A 24,895-nucleotide genomic window follows, 5' to 3' on the forward strand; every position below is an offset into this window, starting at 1 on the left:
GCTCCTCCGTGAGAGATATGGGACCAGTGCGTCTCACAGGCGCTCATCAGTAATCACACCACCGGCCTCGCGCCGTTCTCCCGCGGCCCTAGTCTCGTCCTGCTCGCCACAGAAAACATGATGAATGGCGAATGTAGAACGCAAAAGCCGAATCCCGGACATTATGGGCGATCTCGAAATCACGGGCAAACTCGTCACGGAGACTCACTCGTAGCCTAGTAGGGCTGTCAAAATTGCTCAAAAATGACGTTCGAATATTCCCTCTAAAAAACACACGAATATTCGAACTATTCGAATGTCTGGTTGCGCATTTTGTCAATGACGCGCATTACGTCAATAACAGGACAAATTAATACAAAGAGACATAACTACTTGTATAGGTAGTTTATTTAAGTTTAAACATATTTGACAACGTATTGGCTACACAAAAACAAACAAGTAAATCTCCTAATGGCCAAGACCTTAGACCTCACTCTCGCTCGCTCACTCGCAGGCACTCATCTCTCTCTCGCCCTCACCCGCTGCGTTCACACACCAAACGCAAATAGAGCGTCTGGCGCGAGTGATTTCAATGTTAAGTCAATGTAAAGACGCGTTTACGCGCGTCTGGAAGTCTTGTGGCGCGAATGAGGCATCACGCTCTCCGCGCATCAGACTTTTGCTTTTGACGCGCGAATTCAAAATGTTCAAGAGTCCAACTTGACGCGAATCCGACATTGAGCGCTCCGAGCGAGCTGTGCTATGGTAAAAATTGAACTTTTCCTTGACATGAAACGGTAAATAATCAAACCAGTGGAAGCCTGCAGTGCATGAAACTGCTGTATCTAACCTACCTTATTCATGCTGCACAATATCTATTCAGTCAGTACAGTAGCCTACTCTTTAGTAATGTTTCTGTTTACCGTTAACGCTTATTCATGTGACCTGTCCCTGAGGCAGCGCGCCTCTGCTACCGCGGGCGTTTTTCCACATTCGAATATTAATTTTCACATTCGAATTTCTGTTTTTTAAAACTATTCGAATATATATTCGAATTTAGAATATTCGTTGACAGCCCTATAGCCTAGCCTTTTGTTGTTTTCAACTGCGCTCTCTTACCGGTAGGCGTGGCTTGGGAGTGGCCTCATAGGGCAGCGAAGCAAGTGCATTCTGGGAGTTGTTGTCTTTCATCCACATAAGCCAAAAATACATTTTCTGGCTTTTCTCAGTCTAGAAAGCTCCAAATTCAAAAATAATTTCACATTTCTTCTACATAAATGACCTATTTTAAATACACATTCATCTTTCCAGAGGTGGAGTGTTTCTTTAAGTCAGAAGTCCACCGCGTGAACAAATGAAACTGTGCAGTTCGCCTTACGTTCATCATTAGTTACAGGACAGACCCACTGATACCTTTTTCCCATTCAGATATCTGGAGAGATAAGTGAGCTCAACATGTTTTATAAAACTGCGCGTTACGCCTGTTTATGGTGCATGTTCTCGAAACTGTCGCTATGGGGAAAAAGACATAACATGCGATCACGCGCAACTGAGCTTCTCTACTATATCTTGTGGAATTGATTCATTAATTACTATTAGTATTATTCACACTGAAAAATCCTTATTTGTTTAAGTAACTATGTGGGTCTATGTAATATACGGGACAAATTGCGTCCTGTATTGGTTTGATACGGGACGCATTATTTTACCTTTAAATACGGGAGAATTGCGTATTCTACGGGACGTTGGCAACCCTAGTCATGACCCCTTTAAAGATGTAAGGTGCATTATTAAAAAGGATTCTTTAGCTATTAATAATTAACACTCACAGAGCTTTTCTGCAGTTGAGCACAGCTGGTATCAGTCTTCTTCTACCCTCTTCTGATGTGTTGTATTTCATGGGGTTCAGCTCATCCAGCGGCTCCTCTGAGATCTGAAGCATGTAGGAGATTGTAGAGCAGTGAGACGGAGAGAGTTTCTTCTCTGAGTGTTTGGCTGATTTCACAAACTCCTGAATCTCTCTGGACAGAGTCTGATCTTTCACTTCCAGCAGACAGAGGAACAGATTGATGGATTGATCAGCTGAGAGATTATTAATATTCTGCTCATATTTGATCTTCTTTTGAATGTACTGTGTGGTTCTCCTGATGCTCTCTGAGCTTTTCTCTCTGTGTGTCAGTAGATCCTGTAAGAGTCTCTGATTGGACTCCAGCGAGATGCCCAGCAGGAACCGCAGGAACAGATCCAGCCGTCCATTCTCACTCCTGAGGGCTTTATCTACTGCTGATGTTAGTAGACCATACAGAGGGTCTTCATCAGAGAGAGAGTCTTCATCAGAGAGAGGGTATTCATCTTCTGGTGATGTTCGTAGATCATACTGAGGGTCTTTATCTCCTGCTGATGTTAGTAGATCATACAGATGGTCTTTATCTCCTGCTGATGTTAGTAGATTATACAGAGGGTCTTCATCAGAGAGAGAGTCTTCATCAGAGAGAGGGTATTCATCTTCTGGTGATGTTCGTAGATCATACAGAGGGTCTTTATCTCCTGCTGATGTTAGTAGATCATACAGAGGGTCTTTATCTCCTGCTGATGTCAGTGGATCATACAGAGGGTCTTTATCAGAGAGAGAGTCTACATCAGAGAGAGGGTCTTTATCTCCTGCTGATGTTAGTAGATCATACAGAGGGTCTTTATCTCCTGCTGATGTTAGTAGATCATACAGAGGGTCTTTATCTCCTGCTGATGTCAGTGGATCATACAGAGGGTCTTTATCAGAGAGAGAGTCTACATCAGAGAGAGGGTCTTTATCTCCTGCTGATGTTAGTAGATTATACAGAGGGTCTTTATCTCCTGCTGATGTTAGTAGATTATACAGAGGGTCTTTATCTCCTGCTGATGTTAGTAGATTATACAGAGGGTCTTTATCTCCTGCTGATGTCAGTGGATTATACAGAGGGTCTTTATCTCCTGCTGATGTCAGTGGATTATACAGAGGGTCTTTATCTCCTGCTGATGTCAGTGGATTATACAGAGGGTCTTTATCTCCTGCTGATGTTAGTAGATCATACAGAGGGTCTTTATCTCCTGCTGATGTCAGTGGATCATACAGAGGGTCTTTATCAGAGAGAGAGTCTACATCAGAGAGAGGGTCTTTATCTCCTGCTGATGTCAGTGGATTATACAGAGGGTCTTTATCTCCTGCTGATGTCAGTGGATTATACAGAGGGTCTTTATCTCCTGCTGATGTCAGTGGATTATACAGAGGGTCTTTATCTCCTGCTGATGTTAGTAGATCATACAGAGGGTCTTTATCTCCTGCTGATGTCAGTGGATCATACAGAGGGTCTTTATCAGAGAGAGAGTCTACATCAGAGAGAGGGTCTTTATCTCCTGCTGATGTTAGTAGATTATACAGAGGGTCTTTATCTCCTGCTGATGTCAGTGGATTATACAGAGGGTCTTTATCTCCTGCTGATGTCAGTGGATTATACAGAGGGTCTTTATCTCCTGCTGATGTCAGTGGATTATACAGAGGGTCTTTATCTCCTGTAAAAAACTGTGATGTCAGTAATTTATGCAGTTGCGGTTTCCTGTCCTTGATCACATGCGAGTAAAACACATAGAAAGCAGCGAGAAACTCCTGAACGCTCAGATGAATGAAGCTGTAGACTTTCCTCTGATGAATCACAGATTCCTCCTTAAAGATCTCAGTGCAAATCCCAGAATACACTGAGGCGTCAGTGACGTCTATGCCGCTCTCTCTCAGGTCCTCCTCATAGAACATCACATTGCCCTTCATCAGCTGATGGAAAGCCACTTCAGCAAGTTTCACAATCACTTCTCTGTTGGACTGCAGGAGTTTCTCTGGATCTCTCTCTTCATACTTCTGATTCCTCATGTTGATCTGAATCAGCAGGAAGTGGATGTACATTTCAGTCAGAGTTTGAGGGATTTCTGCACTCAGATCTTCTTCCAGGAGCTTCTGAAGCACAGTGGAGGAGATCCAGCAGAAGACGGGTATGTGGCACATGATGTGGAGGCTTCTTGCTCTTCTGATGTGTGAGATGATTCTGCTGGCTTGATGCTCGTCACTGATTCTCTTCCTGAAATATTCCTCCTTCTGAGGGTCAGTGAATCCCTGAATCTCTGTCAGACGGTGGATGTATTTGGAGGGGATCTGATTGGCTGCTGCTGGTCTGGAGGTGATCCAGATGAGAGCCGAGGGAAGCAGATCTCCTTTCATGAGCTTTGACATCAACACACCCACTGATGAAGTCTCAGTCACATCAGAAACTTCCTGAGCATCTGAAAACATCAGTGTGATTCTGCTTTCATCCAGACCATCAAAGATCAACACAACTTTACACTCCTCATAAATCTTTGAGTCCAGATCTTGAAGTTCAGGGTGAAAGTCCAGCAGAAGTGTGTGAAGACTGTACTGATGATCTCGGATCAAGTTCAGCTCTCGAAATGGAAGCACAAACATGAAATCTACATCCTGATTGTCTTTTCCCTCGGCCCAGTCCAGAATGAACTTCTGCACAGAGACGGTTTTCCCGATTCCAGCGATGCCTTTAGTGAGAACAGTCTTGATCTGCTCTTTCTCCTCGCGTCCTGGTTCAGGAGAGGCTTTAAAGATGTCATTGCAGTAGATTGGAGTGTCTTGTGAGTGTTGTGTTCTGGCTGTTTTCTCCATCTGTAAAACCTCATGTTCTTCATTCACTCCTCCTCTCTCTCCCTCTATGATGTAGAGCTGTGTGTAGATCCTGTTCAGGAGGGTTTCATTCTCTTGGAGTTTCAGTCCCTCAAATAATCTCTCATACTTGTTCTTCATGCTGGCTTTGTGTCGGCCTTTGACTCTCTGTAGTTTATGAAGACTGAAGACTGAGGCTGCTCGGTCTCTATTTATTCTGCTGAAACAACAACAATAAACAGATTAAAAAAATTATATAAAGGATTTAAATGTATAAATAAAATCTAGATATAAACCATATAGTAAAATAACATATATGTCAATCTTGTAAGACATTAATTATACAGAAAAATACATTTAAATTTCAGTTTACCATTAAAGTAAACGTTCAAAAAGTTAACAAAAAAGATAAAGTCCAAGTTAATTTTCTAGCACTGAACTTTTGTCCGTAGATTTGAGGTAGAAAAAATAAAAATAAAAAAATCTCTGCATTTAGTGTGTTTCTGAATCCCATAGAGCAGTTAAATGAATAGTTCACTCAAAAAAAAAATGATTTACTCTCCCTCAAGCCATCCTAGGTGTTTATGACTTTCTTCTTTCAGACGAATACAATTAGAGTTATATGAAAACATATCCTGGCTCTTCCAAGCTCTGAGATTTTGAAGATCAAAAACAGTGCATCCATCCATCATAAAAGTGCTCCACACGACTTCAGATGTTAATAAAGGCCTTCTGAAGCAAAGCATTATTTTTTGTAAGAAATTATCCATATTTAAAACTTTATAAAATATAATAACTAGCTTTCGGCAAACGGCCATATGCATCAAGTACAGTGGAAAAGAGACCCGTTTATGATAAATGGATGTACAATTCACTGGCACATCGTCTGAAAGAAGAATGTCATATACACCTAGGATGGCTTTAGGGTGAGTAAATAATGGGATCATTTTCATTTTTTGGGTAAACTATCTCTTTAAATCCCCCACTACATGTTTACCCTCACCTGGGGTCAGAGGTCACTGCTTTATCACTGAATTTAGGAGGCTGAGGCATTAATCTGTTACTCTTCGGAGACACAAAGCTGGGGACAGAGGTCACCATTTCATCACTGAATTTAAGAGGAGGACTCATGGATCTGTTACTCTTCAGAGACACAAAGCTGGGGACAGAGGTCACTGCTTCATCACTGAATTTAGGAGGAGGACTCATGGATCTGTTACTCTTCAGAGACACACAGCTGGGTTCTGGATATGAATCACTCTGTCTCCAGAAGATCCTAAGAAACACACAGAAGTAATTCTTCCTTTAGTTCTGTCAGCTATTTTGTTTATTATGAGTAAGTCTGTTGTCTCTAATACTGGACTCACCTGGGGACAGAGGTCACTGCTTCATCACTGAATTTAAGAGGAGGACTCATGGATCTGTTACTCTTCATAGACACACAGCTGGGGTCAGAGGTCACCATTTCATCACTGAATTTAAGAGGAGGACTCATGGATCTGTTACTCTTCAGAGACACAAAGCTGGGGTCAGAGGTCACTGCTTCATCACTGAATTTAAGAGGAGGACTCATGGATCTGTTACTCTTCAGAGACACACAGCTGGGGTCAGAGGTCACTGCTTCATCACTGAATTTAAGAGGAGGACTCATGGATCTGTTACTCTTCAGAGACACACTGCTGGGTTCTGGAGATGAAGATCTCTCTCTGCTATCTCTGTTCTCCATAATGAGAAACTGACTGCAGACCTGCACATGGAAAAATAAAGAACACATCATATATAATATTGTATATTGTAAGCCCGTCAATCGGTCCAATGGCAGTTTCAGATAGAACGGGTGAAGGTCTCTGCGCGTTACTGTCTTTTCCGAGTGGCAAAGTAATCTAGTTCCAATTAAACTTATCTGACTCCATTTTATCACAACCTCGAATTTAGGTTTGAATGCCAATTGGTTAATGGTCATTTATATAATAGTTTAGCAGCACATTTGATTATTCTTTTCAACTCTTTACTTATATTCTGCAGCCTTCTGTTTAACGCGGGTCTCACGATCACAAACTCGCCAGCTTCGGTCACTAAACAGAGGTAATTGGCAATTGGCTATATATGTAATTATTATTCGAAAAATAAAATACTATTCGAATTTTATCGAATTTATGAAGCCGTAAATACTTTGCGGGTCGTAAATGCAGTGAATCCCTGATAAATCCCAAGCACTAACTCGCAGTTATAATTAAATGCACTGGGTGGCACGTGACGCGTTTAACAAGTTGTTTGTATTTGATCATAATGTCGTCGTCTGCCTCGCGAAAAATACTATTCGAAAATGAGGTTATTAAATGATCTTACAAAATGGAATTACTTTTGATCAAATTAATTAATTAATCTGGAGTTATAATATCATCACCACAATGAGAAATCACATGAAATCCAAACTGCCGTCGACTGAGGAAAGACAGCTGTCTATCACTGCATCACGACTGCAGGTAAGCGCAGCTGTAGTGCGAGTGATCCGAGATGATAACTTATAGCAAAATGAATTCGAGACATATTCTTCCTTTAAGTTTCGTTGAGGGAGAGGTTTAAGAACAGAAAACGCAAAGTGCTGTTAGAAACTTAGAACTAGAACACCGTTCTTTGTTTCTCTGAAACGTCTGTCAGCGCAGCGCGTTTTCTCACTCGAGCATACATTTCTGGCGGCGCCCCTGTGGATATTATTGTTTTTTTCAACATAAACGTGAAAAAATATAAACACGATAATCATATGCTGACTCAAGTGTAGGGTGTACGTTCTGTACGATAACTGGCGCAATCTGTTACTCTGCTTTATTAGCTGTTTTTTTTCGTTCGCGCTGCTTGAGCTTAAATCCTTTTGTTCTTTATATATTTTTGTTTACACATAGGCCTACTCTTTAATGTTTTCAATTAAAAGAAAATATTAGGACATATATTGTAAGCTTTATATTAACATATAATATATATTGTGTATATTGCCTAATCGTAAGCTTCAGAAATGGTGACAAAATCGTAAAAAAAAAAATTACTTAAAAAATAACGTCTTTTTCGTTAAAAGTCATTTAAATAAACGAATATTCGAATATTCGAATTTTATGAGCCCGAATATTCGAATGCAATATTTTTGAAAAATGCCCATCCCTAGTTTAAACCCGACATAAACCTGAGACATTTCAAATGATACCAAACATGTGTAATACTGTATGATAATTATTCACATTAAACCATGTAGGCCTAGATTTGTGGGTGAATTTCAGGTGATCTCAACATGAGAGAGAGAAGGAACCCTCGTTGAAATGGGGGGTCAAGGGAAAGAGATTTAGATTAGGATGATTCTGACTTGAGTCTCAAATGCTGATGCTAACTTCACAAGAGAGAAATGTTATTTCCTTTTGTTGGATTACATTTTTATTAAATGTTTAATTTAGTTAGTATATAAACTGAGAAAGTGATTACTGAGTTTACAGCAAGATATTCCTGCCCGACCTGGTTTTCCTTTGTTCTCTAAATGAGTCAATTCCTGAGACTCTCACCCTCACCCTTTGCCCTTATGCATTTCCTGCCCAGTAAGCTCAATGTACAGCTGTGCTTTTGTCTCTGTGATCATGTGAAGATATGGGTGATACCGTCAGGCTGATTGGATCATTTGAGTAGTTATGCTGATTCAATTGGACTCAGAGTAGGGTGTGTTCCTACTTCATTTGCATGCTTTGTTCAGAGTCTCCACCTCTATGTAATCCCTCCCCCTTGGAATGTATATAACTACAATGCATACTGTATTAGATTAGATCATGTTGGAAGTTTCTACAGCCGCGTACAGCAGAGTTCAATAAAGAATAACTTCTGTTGAACGCGATCCCGACTGTCTCACTGGTCTCTGCTTCGAACAAAGAAAACTTTACAACAGATGGTGCCTTGTGACCCGGATGGAGAAGGAAACTCAAAGAATTTTAAGCTCAATGAACTGAATCTTGAAATTTCAAGCTCAACAAAAGATTTGACAAAGATTGCCAGACTGAATCTTTCCAGCTTCCTCCAGATTGAAAACTTCAAGCTCAAAGATCTCAACAAAGCTGACTGAGTTCCAGACTGAATCTTGAAACTTCAAGCTCAAAGATCTCAACAAAGCTGACTGAGTTCCAGACTGAATTTTTCTGTACAACCAACGATTCGGTGAGTTTACACTCCATTCAAAGAACCAATGCAGACCAGTACAAATGTTTTCCTCTGCGCCGTTCAGAGAAGTAGTTAACAAACAGCTGTAGAGTTTGGCTAACTAAAGATGAGCCTCTAAAAAAGTTTTTCTTTTAGAGATGAAATTTACCCTCTGTTGTTGGCAGGGAAGATTAACAGTTACATGTTAATATTGTGTGTATGCTCTTGCTAGAGAAGACCTATCTGTAAGATAGAGAATTAGCTTTAGAATTAGATTTAGCCTCATGTGCTAATAAGATTGTACCCTCTGTTTGCAAGACAGTAGAGAGAAGTTTTTTTAGTGTTTGTTTGTGGTAACAAAAATTCACAAAATGTTTAGGAAAAGTACTAGACAGATTACACCTTTTTGGACAGATAGTGAATTCAAGTCTTTGTTATCAGAGCACATGGACTCAATCGTGACTGAGGAAGTCAGATTGAATTTAACAAAGAAATTTGACATTAATCCAGTCAAAGTTTGGTCAATTGAAGATTGTAAGAAGGTACTAGGAGAAAGTATTCGCAAGAACAGTGTCAAAGGCATTATCTTCTGTCACAGAGAGTTTAGCTTATCCATTGTACAAGAACAAGCTCGTTGTATAGATAAGTTGAAAGAACAGAACAAACAATTGCTTACTCAAGTGTCCTGTTTCACGAAAACGGTGGGCCTCAAGGCCTCAACCAAATGTGATTTAGAAGACCAACAGTCAGATGAAAGCTATTCTGATTTACAGTCTTTTGATAGTATAGAGGACAATGTCAATGCAGATGTAAATGCAGTTGAAGTGTGCGTAGCTAGACAAAAGCCTCAGGGAAAAGGTGTTGATACAGTTTCATTTGCAACCCCCATATTGCAGCCACAAGCAGTCAAAACATCTTTAGGTCCTAAAGAGATCGAGAGAATTGCTGAAAGTTTGCCATCAGTGCAAATAAATTTTTCTGAGTTTAGGAGAGAGTTGTCCAAAAAGATGCGGCTCTACGATATGTCTCTAGCTGAAGTCACTCAGCTAATATCACAGATCTTGACTGAGTCAGAATTCAATGATTTTGAAAGTGCTGTAAACAATTCTGAGTTTCAAAATGCCAGAAAAGATGAATTGAGAGATGGAGTTTTGAGAGTGTTAACGAACATTGTTGGACCGAACGTGGACTGGTCAAAGATTACTAGCTGTGTACAAGAGAAAGAAGAAACTGTGAGTGAATATACTGAGAGGTTCTGTCAGGTAGCGGTAACGTACAGTGGAATAGTGGATGATTCCGAAAGTGTGTTAGCTGACAAAGGAGCTCTAATCCGAATTTGGGCAGATGGTCTTGTAGCTGAGTACAGAACAGCCTTGCCATTCCTAGATATTACGTGGGCTAAAAGAACTCTCAGAAGTAACCTAGAAAGTTTAGCTATTTGGGAAAGAAATTCTGATGTCAAAGAGAGAGTAAGAATTGCAGCAGTTTCTGTTAAGGTCAACTCAGAGAAGCCAAAGAAACGCAAAAGTCCTAGAGAAGCCAGTTGTTCTTACTGTGGCAAGCACGGACATTTTGGAAAAGAATGTAGAAAAAACAAAAATAACTTAAGACAAGTTAACAATGTTATGCAGCTCTTACTACATTTGTTTGCTACTTTAAAGCAGCCTCTTCCCTCCTCATTAAACTCGTGGGGCAACTTGATACGGTGTTAACCATTTAGGCTGTGAGTGCTTAATTTCCCCAGTAACTCACAACAAAGATGAAAGACTTATTTTTGTTTAATAGAACAAAAGGAAAGTGACTGTCACAGCCTTTGTTTGGGGGACATTCAGAAGACTCACAGCCTTAAAATATTATACCACAGAAATATTCCAGTCAGACCTCCATGCTCTATATGATGTCTATTAAGACTGATGTTTCACTGGAGAATGAAAATGTGCCAATTTTCTCACACACTGTACAGTGTGTACACAACACAGGGACAGAATAGGACACGGTTCAGTGAGGGCCCTGGAAAGAACTGACGCAACAGGCGTCGGGGGCCAATCCAGGGTGAAGACAACCTCATAGGCCTTTCCCCATTTAGTCCATCCTTACCTCACTGGTCCATAGGTGTCAAATCAATTAAGAAATAGGGAAAGAATGAAACGACAACAGTAGACTCTGAAAACGATAGAACCATAGTGTTTAAACTGCTACAACCGTAGTGTTTTGAAGAAATACTGCTCTCTGTTTTTCTGTTTTCTGTCTTACAGTGTGCAGATAAAACTTGATGTTCTTTTCCGAGATCCATATGCAACGACCGTCTCATCTGCGTATGAAGCCCCAACCTCAAGAAGACAACCAGACCCACTGCTGAACGAACTATCACAAAAGAAAATGAAAAATACACAACGCAGAGAAATTCACGGACCCTAAATTGCATGTTTTGTTTCTGTGTCAGCATGCAATTACAGATGAACAACACAGAGCAAGTTATATGTGCCTGTAACTTACACCAGTTACAAGAATGAACTTTATAGTGTATAAATTTGTATTTTTGTGAGAGTTATTAGAACTCTCAAAGGGGGAAGTGTTGGATTACATTTTTATTAAATGTTTAATTTAGTTAGTATATAAACTGAGAAAGTGATTACTGAGTTTACAGCAAGATATTCCTGCCCGACCTGGTTTTCCTTTGTTCTCTAAATGAGTCAATTCCTGAGACTCTCACCCTCACCCTTTGCCCTTATGCATTTCCTGCCCAGTAAGCTCAATGTACAGCTGTGCTTTTGTCTCTGTGATCATGTGAAGATATGGGTGATACCGTCAGGCTGATTGGATCATTTGAGTAGTTATGCTGATTCAATTGGACTCAGAGTAGGGTGTGTTCCTACTTCATTTGCATGCTTTGTTCAGAGTCTCCACCTCTATGTAATCCCTCCCCCTTGGAATGTATATAACTACAATGCATACTGTATTAGATTAGATCATGTTGGACGTTTCTACAGCCGCGTACAGCGGAGTTCTCAATAAAGAATAACTTCTGTTGAACGCGATCCCGACTGTCTCACTGGTCTCTGCTTCGAACAAAGAAAACTTTACAACACTTTGCTTTCTCAGAGTTGCCCTCTCTTCCAGTTTTCCAGTCTTACAATATTTAGACTATTTTATTAAAGTAGTACAGTAATGACATTCTAGAGATTTAGAGAACAACTGTGTAGTAGCAGCAGTTTGTGGAGGACAGGATCCTTTCTTCTGAAGTCTATAAAGTACTGGTTTACTGTGGAAGAACTGGTCTGACTGCACAAAGCCCAGATCTGAACCTCTGAGATGAACTGGATAAGTGATTCAGAGCCCAATCTTCACACAGGTCTTCAACAGATCACAGTGTGAAGTTCCCTGCTGTTTCAAACGCTCTACTATCATCCTGGCCTCCAGAAAACACACTGGACTTCAGAGGCTCCTGTCACTCTCACGTCTGTGGCCATGAAGTCATTTGAAGGACTGGTGAAAGACCATTCTGTATTTGCTCTAAGTATTGAAATTATGCAAGGGCAATTCCACGCAAAAGTCATTCTTACCATTTCAAAAGATCAAAACCCTTTTTAAGTTGTCAATTTAGGTCTGCAATATACTGTATAAGGCACATATGCAGGATAACTATGGATCAAATGTGTTGCAGTTTTAACAAATAACTTATTTTTAAATTGGAATTTCTCAAAAATATGATTTTCTGAGCCCGAATTTTAGCAAATCTTTGACATGGCCTTACATTTTAAAGATATCAAGGTTATATTTTCACAGAATGTTCTTTACATTGTGTAGGATGATTTTATGTAGAAAACATTGAATCACAAAAAAATTACTTTAGCTGGGTTTTCACAGGCAGGGTCACATGTTAGAATAACACAGTACCAATGTCAAATTAAATCATTAAATTAAAATCCATCCTTGCAGTGCAGAGGTGACACAGAAGCGGCATAAAAACTGGCATTAGCCTACTATATTTACACTTCATTTACATTTAAATATGAAATGATTTATCATTTTAACATTTTAATTAAAGGATACTTTAAATATGAAACTGAAACCAGTAGGTGGCGGCAAGTCACTGTCTTAATAAGCGAGTTGTTGGAGTCAACCGATTTGTTCAAACGGCTGATTCGTTCAGAAAAACAAGTGATTGTTCATTGAATCGTTAAAATGATTAATTCAAAACGCGGATTTCAGTAAAAAACAAAAAATCATCGCTGTCTGTTGGACCACGGCTTCATTATGAAATTCTCGTTGGCGATATAAAGTGAAAATTGACAATATTGTGTCCAAAAAGTAACTCACAATGTTAACATTATTTTTAATTTGACTTGTATAAAATAAATAGCACATTTGCAGTTGTGCACAGGAAAACGGCACTCTTGCTCATGTGATTTTCTAATATAACAACATAATATGATATAAATATAAGACAAAAACTAATTTGGGGACATCTATTAAACTGACACATCACGCAGTGACAGCAAGCATGAGAGACAAACGCCATGTCAGCTCGCACTCATAGTGCCTCGTACATAGTTAAAACAATTATTACAATATCATCATAGTTCATAGACAATATCGCACACTCCTAAGCACATAAAGACTGAACTTACAATCGAACTGACATTAGGCTTGTTTGAGATGAGCAAAATCTGCGCAGAACCGATCACCGGTGATCAGCGCGAGATGCATGCCGGTTAGAAATGTGTCCGAGTGCGGTCCGCCTTGCTCTGATGTCATGCTGACGTATGTCAAAAATCTCTCGCGAGCGCAAGGCACACCTCTCGGATTCTGCAGTCGAGCGCAGTTGCTCTCCACCGACTGCGCTGATCAGAAGCATGATGGGAAACGACTTGCTGACGACACAGCTTAATGTTCATTGGTTTAAACAACCGTGATGTATTGTCCTCTTTTAAAATGTTTGATTTTAAAACTCTGATATCATGTTTTATGTGTATACGTTATGTGTGAATATTCCCAAACTATCTAACAGTGCGATCTCTATGGGTTATGCAATTTAATTTTTATAAAAAATAAATAAATAAAAACACGTATGTCTGTATTAAAGAAAAAAATATTGATAAACATGTATTTGGAATGGAATTAAATAACAAGTACTTTGGGTGTCTTGTTCATTTTATTTATTTTCATATAAAAGCAACATAAATTGAATTACATCCAGTTTATTAGCAACACTGTGCACGAGCGTGAATCCCGCGATATCCATCTTTGATCTCGCAGGTGTCAGATCCACTACGAGAAGAGAGATCTGTCCGGCTTGCCTGCGCTTTTTTCACTCCTCCCCTCACTGCAGCCGCCTACTCTCGACTACATTTCAGGCGAGGCAAGGCGCATCTCAAACAAGCCTATTTACTCGTTTTCTTCTCTCCTCTCGCGTGCAGGAGACAGACGCAGGTTGATATGCCGTAAGTGACGCGAATTGTCACGTGAACAAGCAAATCCACAAAGATAGAATTAAAAAAATAATACGTAGGCCTACGCTAATTAGATAGTTTTAATTTCGAAAGCATTTAGATAAGTATAAGTCATCTAAAATTTAAGACCTTTCATAAGTAAAAATAAGACATTTAAAAATAAAAATAAATGATTTTTACGACTTTTTATGACTTTTAATTTGAAAAATCTAATTTAAGACCTTTTAAGACTTTTTAAGGATCCGCGGAGACCCTGATGTCATGTCGACATATACTAATCTTTGTATAGATAGTTTTGTAAGACTGCCGAGAGCCGACTCTGTAGAAGCGGCAAGGGAAACGAATGTCCGTCGCCTACTGAGCGGGGTAAAGTTAGTTTTAGGTTCGATATTCGCTGCATTCACATAGTCTGCTTTAGGGAACGTCTGCAAATTCAGCTCACAGTGCAAACCGTTTCAAAGGTTGTAGTTGTTCCAAGAGACGACTTTGGCTTACTACATATGAGATTTTGCCAATACCTGGCTTACTGTATACAGTACAGAAATATTTTTAGAATCAAATTAAAGTAATTCACTTAAAATGTTTTTTCATGTTTCAAAGGTTGTAGTAATTCCCTAGTGACCAGACTGACTTACTACAGGTGAAATTTAGACCATAACTCCCTTACTGTGCGTACAGTTCCCTGGTCACTAGGGAATTACTACAACCTTTGAAACAGGAAAATAACATTATGAACTACAGTAGTTTTTTTCATAAAAACATTTGTTTAATGTACTTAAAGTAAAGAAATGTATTGTCAAAATTTCACCTGTAGTAAGTTAGTGCTGTCACTAGGAAAGTACTACAACCTTTGGAATATGAAAAACCACTTTAGGTGAACTACAGTCACTTTTTAATAATAAAAAAAGTGTTTACTGTAGTAAATACAGTAAACACTTTTAAGGCAGGTATTGGAAAAATCTCACCTGTAGTAAGTCAGTCTGGTCACTAATAAACAACAACCTTTGGAACATGGTAAACACTTTAGGTGAATTAAAGTATTCTATTTGAATTAAAGTATATATTTTCATTAAAATATTTATGTACTGTACAGTAAGGGAGATATTGGCAAAATATCACCTGTAGTAAGTCAGTATGGTCCCTATGAACAAACTACAAGCTATAAACTTAGAAAAAAGTTTTTGGTGAGTAGTAGTAGGCCTAGGCCTAACTTTTTTCTGAAAATAATTGTGTAGGCCTACTGTACATGGGTGTTTCTGCAACTACGGGCACTTTTAAGTCCCAGGAGTGAAATTTTAGATTTATGTTAAAATTTGTCATTTGATGTTTCATAAATATAAACGTAGTGTCAATACACACCTTGACATAAAAAATAATGAATAAATAATATGATTTAATGTAAAATTATGAAGCATTTATCGGTCCAAACACCATTTTTGCTCATGTCCCACACCCGTGGTTTCAATGTTGAGATACTTAAAATTAGCTCCTTCTTTTACAATATGACATTATTTCAAATGGAATTGTTTAATATTCAGCTTCATTTACAGCATCTTAAAATTATTTGTATTATTTACTGATAATTTTTATGATTTTTTTAACTAAATGTGCCTGTCTCACACTTTTGAGTCCTTACCGCAACGATGAAAAAAAGCTTTTATTATGAATTTTTATTGAACACAAACAAGTCTAGTTTCTATGGAAACAGAAATTATCACTTGAGCACATTGCTGACAAACTGGGCCACCACACTACCTCACTCACAAGATACCAAAAAAATAAGGTAAACATCATCTTTTCTGCTCTAGAATTTATTGTGCGTCCTTACCATTCAGCTTAATAATTGTGTATTTTTGAACTACATTTTAAAAATAAATGTATATTACTGTTGAATTCATGTATATTAAGATGCTAAGAGTCAAATTTAATGTGGTAGGCCTTGCTAGCTGCCAATTAGCTAAAATATTAGCAAAAATGTCATTTCCGCAACATGTCTTTACCACAGCAAATTTAGGTGTTGCGGTAAAGACCTTGTGTTGCGGTTAGGGCTGGGCGATATATCGATATAAAAAAATATATCGATATATTTTTTAAATGTGATATGGAATTAGACCATATCGCATATATCGATATAGTTCAAATTTGCGCTGTGATCCTTGCTCCAAGCAAGCTGCTGACCCGGAGCTCTCTGCACTGCTCCCCGCTCCCTGCGCCCCCGCCCCTCCTTTTCCACTCTGCGTGTTTAGAGCATGTTATGTTATGAGAGGCGAATCATGACTACTTCAGAAAACCCAGCACAATAGGAACTACCAGGCAGTGACATAAGTGTACGCTGAAATAAAGTCTTTCACCTCAGAAAAACTGACTTTCTTGTCCTGTCAGCCGTTATACTACTCGTCAATTGAACGTCAAGGCCCCTCCTTGAACTGCCACCTTACCGTGGTGGAGGGGTTTGAGTACCCGAATGAACCTAGGAGCTATGTTGTCTGGGGCTATATGCCCCTGGTAGGGTCTCCCAAGGCAAACAGGTCCTAGGCGACGGGTCAGACTAAGAGCGGTTCAAAACCCCTTATGATGCCCAAAAAAAGGAGGACCGTGACGTCGCCCGGTATGGCGCAGCCGGGGCCCCACCCTGGAGCCAGGCCCGGGGTTGGGGCTCGTATGCGAGCGCCTGGTGGTCGGGCCTCCCCCCATGGGGTCCGGCCGGGCTCAGCCCGAAGGAGTGACGTGGGGCCACCCTCCCGTGGACCCACCACCTGCAGGAGGGACCGTAAGGGGCCGGTGCTAAGTGGATCGGGCGGCAGTCGAAGGCGGGGGCCTAGACGACCCGATCCCTGGACGCGGAATCTAGCTCTAGGGACATGGAATGTCACCTCTCTGGCGGGGAAGGAGCCTGAGGTTGTGCGTGAGGTTCAGAGATTCCGACTAGAGATAGTTGGGATCACCTCTACGCACGGCTTGGGCTCTGGAACCACACTCCTCGAGAGAGGATGGACTCTTCACCACTCTGGAGTTGCCCATGGTGAGAGGCGGCGGGCTGGTGTGGGTTTGCTTATAGCCCCCCAGCTCAGCCGCCATGTGTTGGAGTTCACCCCGGTGAACGAGAGGGTCGCTTCCCTACGCCTTCGGGTCGGGGATAGGTCTCTCACTGTCGTTTGTGCTTACGGGCCGAACGGCAGTGCAGAGTACCCGGCCTTCTTGGAGTCTCTGGGAGGGGTGCTGGAAAGTGCTCCGACTGGGGACTCCATCGTTTTACTGGGGGACTTCAACGCCCACGTGGGCAGCGACAGTGACACCTGGAGGGGCGTGATTGGGAGGAACGGCCCCCCTGATCTGAACCCGAGTGGTGTTCTGTTATTGGACTTCTGTGCTAGTTACAGCTTGTCCATAACGAACACCATGTTCAAGCATAAGGGTGTCCATCAGTGCACATGGCACCAGGACACCCTAGGCCGGAGGTCGATGATCGACTTTGTGGTCGTTTCATCCGACCTCCGGCCGTATGTCTTGGACACTCGGGCGAAGAGAGGGGCGGAGCTGTCAACTGATCACCACCTGGTGGTGAGTTGGATCCGATGGCGGGGGAGGAAGCTGGACAGACTCGGCAGACCCAAACGTACTGTGAGGGTCTGTTGGGAACGTTTGGCCGAATCTCCTGTCAGAGAGATCTTCAACTCCCACCTCCGGCAGAGCTTCGACCAGATCCCGAGGGAGTCTGGAGATATTGAGTCCGAGTGGACCATGTTCTCCACCTCCATTGTCAACGCGGCCACTCGGAGCTGTGGCCGTAAGGTCTCCGGTGCCTGTCGAGGCGGCAATCCCCGAACCCGGTGGTGGACACCGGAAGTAAGGGATGCCGTCAAGCTGAAGAAGGAGTCCTATCGGGCCTGGCTGGCTTGTGGGACTCCTGAGGCAGCTGATGGGTACCGACGGGCCAAGCGGACTGCAGCCCGGGTGGTTGTGGAGGCAAAAACTCGGGCCTGGGAGGAGTTCGGTGAGGCCATGGAGAAGGACTATCGGTTGGCCTCGAAGAGATTCTGGCAAACCGTCCGGCGCCTCAGGAGGGGGAAGCAGTGCCCTACCAACGCTGTTTACAGTGGAGGTGGGCAGCTGTTGACCTCGACTGGGGATATCACCGGACGGTGGAAGGAATACTTCGAGGATCTCCTCAATCCCGCCGTCACGTCTTCCATTGAGGAAGCAGAGGCTGAGGGCTCGGAGGCGGATTCGTCCATCACCCAAGCTGAAGTCACCGAGGTAGTCAAGAAACTCCTCGGTGGCAAGGCACCGGGGGTGGATGAGATCCGCCCTGAGTACCTCAAGTCTCTGGATGTTGTGGGGCTGTCTTGGCTGACACGCCTCTGCAACATCGCGTGGCGGTTGGGGACAGTACCTTTGGACTGGCAGACCGGGGTGGTGGTCCCTCTTTTCAAGAAGGGGGATCGGAGGGTGTGCTCCAACTATAGGGGGATCACACTTCTCAGCCTCCCTGGGAAAGTCTATGCCAGGGTACTGGAGAGGAGAATCCGGCCGATAGTAGAACCTCGGATTCAGGAGGAACAGTGTGGTTTTCGTCCCGGTCGTGGAACACTGGACCAGCTCTATACCCTCTACAGGGTGCTGGAGGGCTCATGGGAGTTTGCCCAACCAATCTACATGTGCTTTGTGGATTTGGAGAAGGCATTCGACTGTGTCCCTCGCGGCGGCCTGTGGAGGGTGCTCCGGGAGTATGGGGTCCGGGGCCCTTTGCTAAGGGCTATCCGGTCCCTGTACGACCGGAGCAGGAGCTTGGTTCGTATTGCCAGCAGTAAGTCAGACTTGTTCCCGGTGCGTGTTGGACTCCGGCAGGGCTGCCCTTTGTCGCCGGTTCTGTTCATAATTTTTATGGACAGAATTTCTAGGCGCAGCCAGGGGCCGGAGGGGGTCGGGTTTGGGGACCACACGATTTCATCTCTGCTCTTTGCGGATGATGTTGTCGTGTTGGCCTCATCAGACCAGGACCTCCAGCATGCACTGGGACGGTTTGCAGCCGAGTGTGAAGCGGCTGGGATGAAAATCAGCACCTCCAAGTCCGAGGCCATGGTTCTCAGTCGGAAAAGGGTGGTTTGCCCGCTTCAGGTTGGTGGAGAGCTCCTGCCTCAAGTGGAGGAGTTCAAGTATCTTGGGGTCTTGTTCACGAGTGAGGGAAGGATGGAACGGGAGATTGACAGGCGGATCGGTGCAGCTTCTGCAGTAATGCGGTCCCTGTACCGGTCTGTCGTGGTGAAGAAGGAGCTGAGCCGCAAGGCGAAGCTCTCGATTTACCAGTCAATCTACGTTCCTACTCTCACCTATGGTCATGAGCTGTGGGTCATGACCGAAAGGACAAGATCCCGGATACAAGCGGCCGAAATGAGCTTTCTCCGCAGGGTGGCTGGGCGATCCCTTAGAGATAGGGTGAGAAGCTCGGTCACTCGGGAGGAGCTCAGAGTAGAGCCGCTGCTCCTCCACATCGAGAGGGGTCAGTTGAGGTGGCTCGGGCATCTTTTCCGGATGCCTCCTGGACGCCTTCCCGGGAAGGTGTTCCGGGCATGTCCCACCGGGAGGAGACCCCGGGGAAGACCTAGGACACGCTGGAGAGACTATGTCTCCCGGCTGGCCTGGGAACGCCTCGGTGTCCCCCCGGAAGAGCTGGAGGAAGTGTCTAGGGAGAGGGACGTCTGGGCATCCCTGCTTAGACTGCTGCCCCCGCGACCCGGCCCCGGATAAGCGGTAGAAGATGGATGGATGGATGGATGGAATTGCACGCTCAACGGCGGCGCGCGCTGTGTATCGCCTCACTGTATATAAAGTGCAAAAGAAACTACGAGCATGCAACGCCGTTACGTTGTAAATTACACAAAATAAAAGTAATGCAGGTATGATTTTCATTCTATTCACCAGGAGCAGTTCCCATGTTTCATTAACAGTTCTTGTTAGTATATTCACCATGGTAAAACTGTCGTTTCCATATTAACCCCAAAATGCCACTTTATTTTCCTTTGTGCTATTTTTTTATATTTTTAAATGACTGGGACTGCTTTAATAGCTTTAGCATAGGCCTAATGTTTATTTATTAGTACTAGTATTTACTATTAGTCATATTCTTACAATTTATGTGTATCTTAAGTAAAGGGGGACAGTACTTGTGTGTGTGGGAGTAAACAAATTTTGTGTAAACGTGTTATAATTTGCCTATATATATATATAGGCAAATTATAACACGTTTACACAAAATTTGTTTATATATATTAAATGTAAATTTTGATAATCATAATTAATAAATCGCAAGTACAATTCCAAGGGAATAATGCAGCCCTAAGCCTAAGGTGAATAAACCTGTTTATTATTTATTCATTTAATTTTGCAACTGTTTGCCGGTTTCAATAAAATTATTTGTGACATGTCATATTTGGCTTTGACTTTGACTGAACATTTGCTCTCACTTTGCGGAAAAAATATCGGGATATATATCGTATATCGATATTCAGCCTAAATATATCGGGATATGACTTTTGGTCCATATCGCCCAGCCCTAGTTGCGGTAGAGACAAATTCAAGGTTTATTGTATATTAAATTACAAATATTCAGTATATTATTAGTACTGAAGTATATATTAGTATATATATTAGTATATATATATAAACATGCCATTTTTTACTAGAGGTCGACCGATATGTTTTTTTTCAGGCCGATGCCGATGCCGATCTTTTGAAATCCGGGTTGGCCGATGGCCGATAAATGCTGCCCATTTATTTTGGCCGATTATGTGCTTGTTTTTAACCTCTATTTGAAAGATAAAATGTAACACAAATAATTACTTAAGATAGACAAAATTTCTCAACAAAAACATTTATTCAACACTTATTTATTGACCATCTGCACTTGTGCAAAAGACCTTGAGATGTGTTTGGTAATTGTACCTGAATGAATTGAAAATTAATTTGCTACATTTCAGATTAATATATTTGTTTTCCTTAAAATTTTAATTAACAGTAGGCTAACTTAAACACTTTGCAGTTTGAATGATGTCCTGTAGCCTAGATAAACAACATGACGGAGTATGTTTTTATGTTTCCACTGTTCGATCGCGCCCCACACACACACACTCACGCGCACACAATAAAGTAAACACTTAATGACTTTAAACACATGCGACTTTTCGATCGCGCCCACTGTAGCGCGCCTAGTCTACAGTGAAACATTACACTGTTTGGCCAGCATTTTAGTGTTTAATCTAGCAACTAGCTAACTTAATGCTGAAGTTAGCTGCTGACTAGCCTCACGTGCAGCGAAGCGATCCCAGCTAACAAGGGACGTCCCCCGGACTTTTCGAACGTCCCCTTAGGTCCGCATTTGGTCCGCTGTAACGTTCACTGACAGACGTTCTGAGGACGTGCACTGACGTTCGCATTTGGTCCGCTTTGTAACGTTCGCTGACGGACATTCCGATGACGTTCGCATTTGGTCCACTTTGTAACGTTCGCTGACGGACGTTCTGAGGACATTTGTCCGGGCCAGTTTACGAACGTCCCTTTTTCGTCCCTCACCTGCCATTTCCATGACAACACTTGCAAAATCCAGTCACCCATGCGTTTGCTTTTATCATCAGACCTTACACCTTGCAACTCAGACAAAAGAATAATTAAGCTAAAATATAAATGCAAATAAACTATAGTAAACATATTATTTGAATTAATTGTAAAATTAAGTTCATGTTAAAAATGTTAGTGTTTTAATGTTAATGTTAAGATAATAACTTAATGCTACTTAGTAACTTCTATCACTAATTAAAGATGTAATCAAATCACGAGTCTGTTTTCAGCGTTAATTTAAACATCAAAAACATGATACTTGATTCAATTGAATATAAGCTACAATTTACATTCATGCATGAAGAAAATAAGGTTGAATCCCAGGACAGAGCTCTAAAAGAATGCATCGACTTCAGAAAACATGAAGAATGGAAAAGCACATTTCTGGGAAGAAAGTGGAAAATAACACAGGTAAGACAAATTAAATTATCAAACTGTTGGTCAGGCGAAGGTGACGGGTTTTATTCAAAAGAAGTTATTTTAGGAAAAATATTATTCCACTTATTGCACTTAAGACTGATAGCACATGCAGCTCAAATAACAAAAAAAAAAGTGTAATATAGCTACACTGGGAGAAACAAGCAAGTGACGATCAAGTGCACCTAAGCGAGTGACGTCATTCCTTATGTTATGGTACGCAGCATGTATCCATGGCAACGCTCAGCTGCGTAGTGACGGTTCTCCTCAGACGCAGCCTTGTGTTTTCTCTTTCGTCTGTCTAAAAGGTATTTTTAAATTTTAGATTAGTTTCTGTTATTCTAACGTCTGTTTATAAAAGTGAAAGGTGAAAAGACGTCTTTTTCAGGTCGTTGAAAAGACGACAATAAAATGACGTCCCAATCGCGTCTAAATTAGGTTGTAAAGTGAGTTGAAAAGACGTCTTTTTCAGGCCTAATTTCAACCGTGAATTCATGATTATATTTAATATTCATAATACGAAAATTCACAAAAGAGTTTATAAAACCATTTATTGACACATCAAATACATCTTTCACATAAAAAACACTTTCCTGATCACATCTTAAGCCTGCATTTGATCAAGCATACCCTAAAAAAGTTATATTGTGAAATATTACTAAATAAAAATAACTTTTCTTACATATACATGTAAATATACAGTATAAAGTGTGTAATTTATTCCTGTGATGCAAAGCTGAATTTTCAGCATCATTACTTCAGTCTTCAGTGTCACATGATCCTTCAGAATTCATTATAATATGATTATTTGATTCTCAAGAAACATTTATGATTATTATAAGTTGTACAGCTTCATATTTTTGTGTAAACTACGATACAGTTTTCAGTATTCTTTAAATAGAACTTTCAAAAGAGCAACATTTATTTGAATCATTATTTTTTTAAACATTTTTAAAGTTTTTACTGTGACTTTTGGTCAAATTAATCTATCTTTTCTGTATAAACATTTTTTTAAAAACAATAAATCTTTAAAATATTGAAAATGTTTATAAAACAGAACAATGACCAATTATAACCACATTAGAAAACAGTAAAGGGATAGTTCACACAAAAATGTAAATTCTGTCATTAATTACTTACCCTCATGTCGCTCCAAACCCATAATACTTTTGTGGAGAGCACAAATGAAGATATTTTTAACAGATGCCTTGTGTGCGCAAACATTTACGTCTTTATTCACAAATGATGTATCTCCGACGCATGAGATGGCCGGCTCTCGCCAACACAACCCTAATGAATTGTGGTGCTCCGTGAACGTGTCAGAGATGTATATTTTGTGAATAAAGATGCCATGGTTTTTTTTTTTTGCACACAAAGCATTCACTTCGCTTCATAAAGTTGAGGTTAAACCACTGGAGTCATATTGATTATTGTTATAATGTCTTTACTACCTTTCTGAAGCTTGAAAGTTGTAGTTGCATAAATTGTTATATGGAGGGACAGAAAGCTCTCAGATTTCATTAAAAAGATCTACATTTGTGTTTCAAAGATGAACGAAAGTCTTACAGGTTTGCAACGACATGAAGGTGAGTGATGAAAATGTTTGGTAATGTTTGACGCATTAGGTAAATCAGTTCCTCAGGGGCACCAGTAGATCTCTGCCTGATCTCTGATCTTCTGCTCCTTCCACCATCCCAATCCTGGATTATTGAGCCACGACAGAAGTTTCCACTTTGAATGCTTTAGCCTGGCTGTTTTTTCTCCAGCATCTAAAGTGAGAAAGAAAACAATAACCAAAATGTAAATGTAAAAAAACAATGGTTGTCCAAAATGTGAAGTATACACTTCAGTTTTCCCTCTACATATTTGTGCAAGATTTAAGTCATAGATAAATTGTAAATGTTTGCTTGATTAGACATTACCTGTCTAGCAACGTATGTTTATGCTGAAATATAATATTGGTTTGTGAATTGGTTTGGTTAAATACACCTATCACATGTCATTTTGTAGCGAACTGTCTCGTGTGATTAAAGTTTTGAGCTTCAGAACTGTCGATAACATAGTGAGTTTTTAGGGAGCGAATGTTTCAGTGCACGTTAAGAATTTTGTGATTAAGACGGCCTTTAACCACTGACTACTGAGCTAGAGACCTGAGTGATATGCACCCAGAGTTATGCACCTTGATTAGCTTGTTCAGGTGTGCTGGACTAGGTTGGAGTAAACCTCTGCATGTAAGTGGACCTTGAGAGACAATGTTGAGATCTCCTGCAATATGTTCTGAACTTACAACACTGGTGTCCAGACCAGAGTTTCTGGTGGTCCTGGATCAGCTGCTCAGGTCTGCTTAACTGGGTTTGGAGCTAAACTCTGTGATTAGGACTAGATGGCAAACAATACTGTAAAGGGGAGAAGACAAACAATATTATTATGTTATAAATAATTTGTTCTGTGTTCATCTGCTTACCTGTACAAAGTATGCATCATGAATAAGCGGTATATATTGAATTTGATCTTTTAATTACACTGTTTAACTACATTACTAACTACAAACCTGATAAAAATGACT

General features: G+C 41.0%; 1 protein-coding gene across 5 annotated transcripts in view; it reads right to left on the bottom strand.

Annotated features, from left to right (window-relative positions):
- Positions 1-24,895, bottom strand: part of LOC311068870 (uncharacterized protein) — a 57,603-nt gene that overhangs the window by 25,661 nt on the left and 7,047 nt on the right. For 4 of the 5 annotated variants that reach the window (XM_084091620.1, XM_084091622.1, XM_084091623.1 and 1 more), the window contains 3 exons: positions 6,043-6,422; positions 5,679-5,951; positions 1,809-4,895 (listed from right to left, as the gene is read on the bottom strand). In XM_084091620.1, the coding sequence (XP_083947746.1) occupies positions 1,809-4,895; positions 5,679-5,951; positions 6,043-6,422 (3,740 nt within the window). The remainder of the gene's footprint in view (positions 1-1,808; positions 4,896-5,678; positions 5,952-6,042; positions 6,423-24,895) is intronic. The other variant, XM_084091624.1, reaches the window with a different exon arrangement.

This window comes from Abramis brama (assembly GCF_963993115.1).
Source record: "Abramis brama genome assembly, chromosome: 18".
NCBI lineage: Eukaryota > Metazoa > Chordata > Actinopteri > Cypriniformes > Leuciscidae > Abramis > Abramis brama.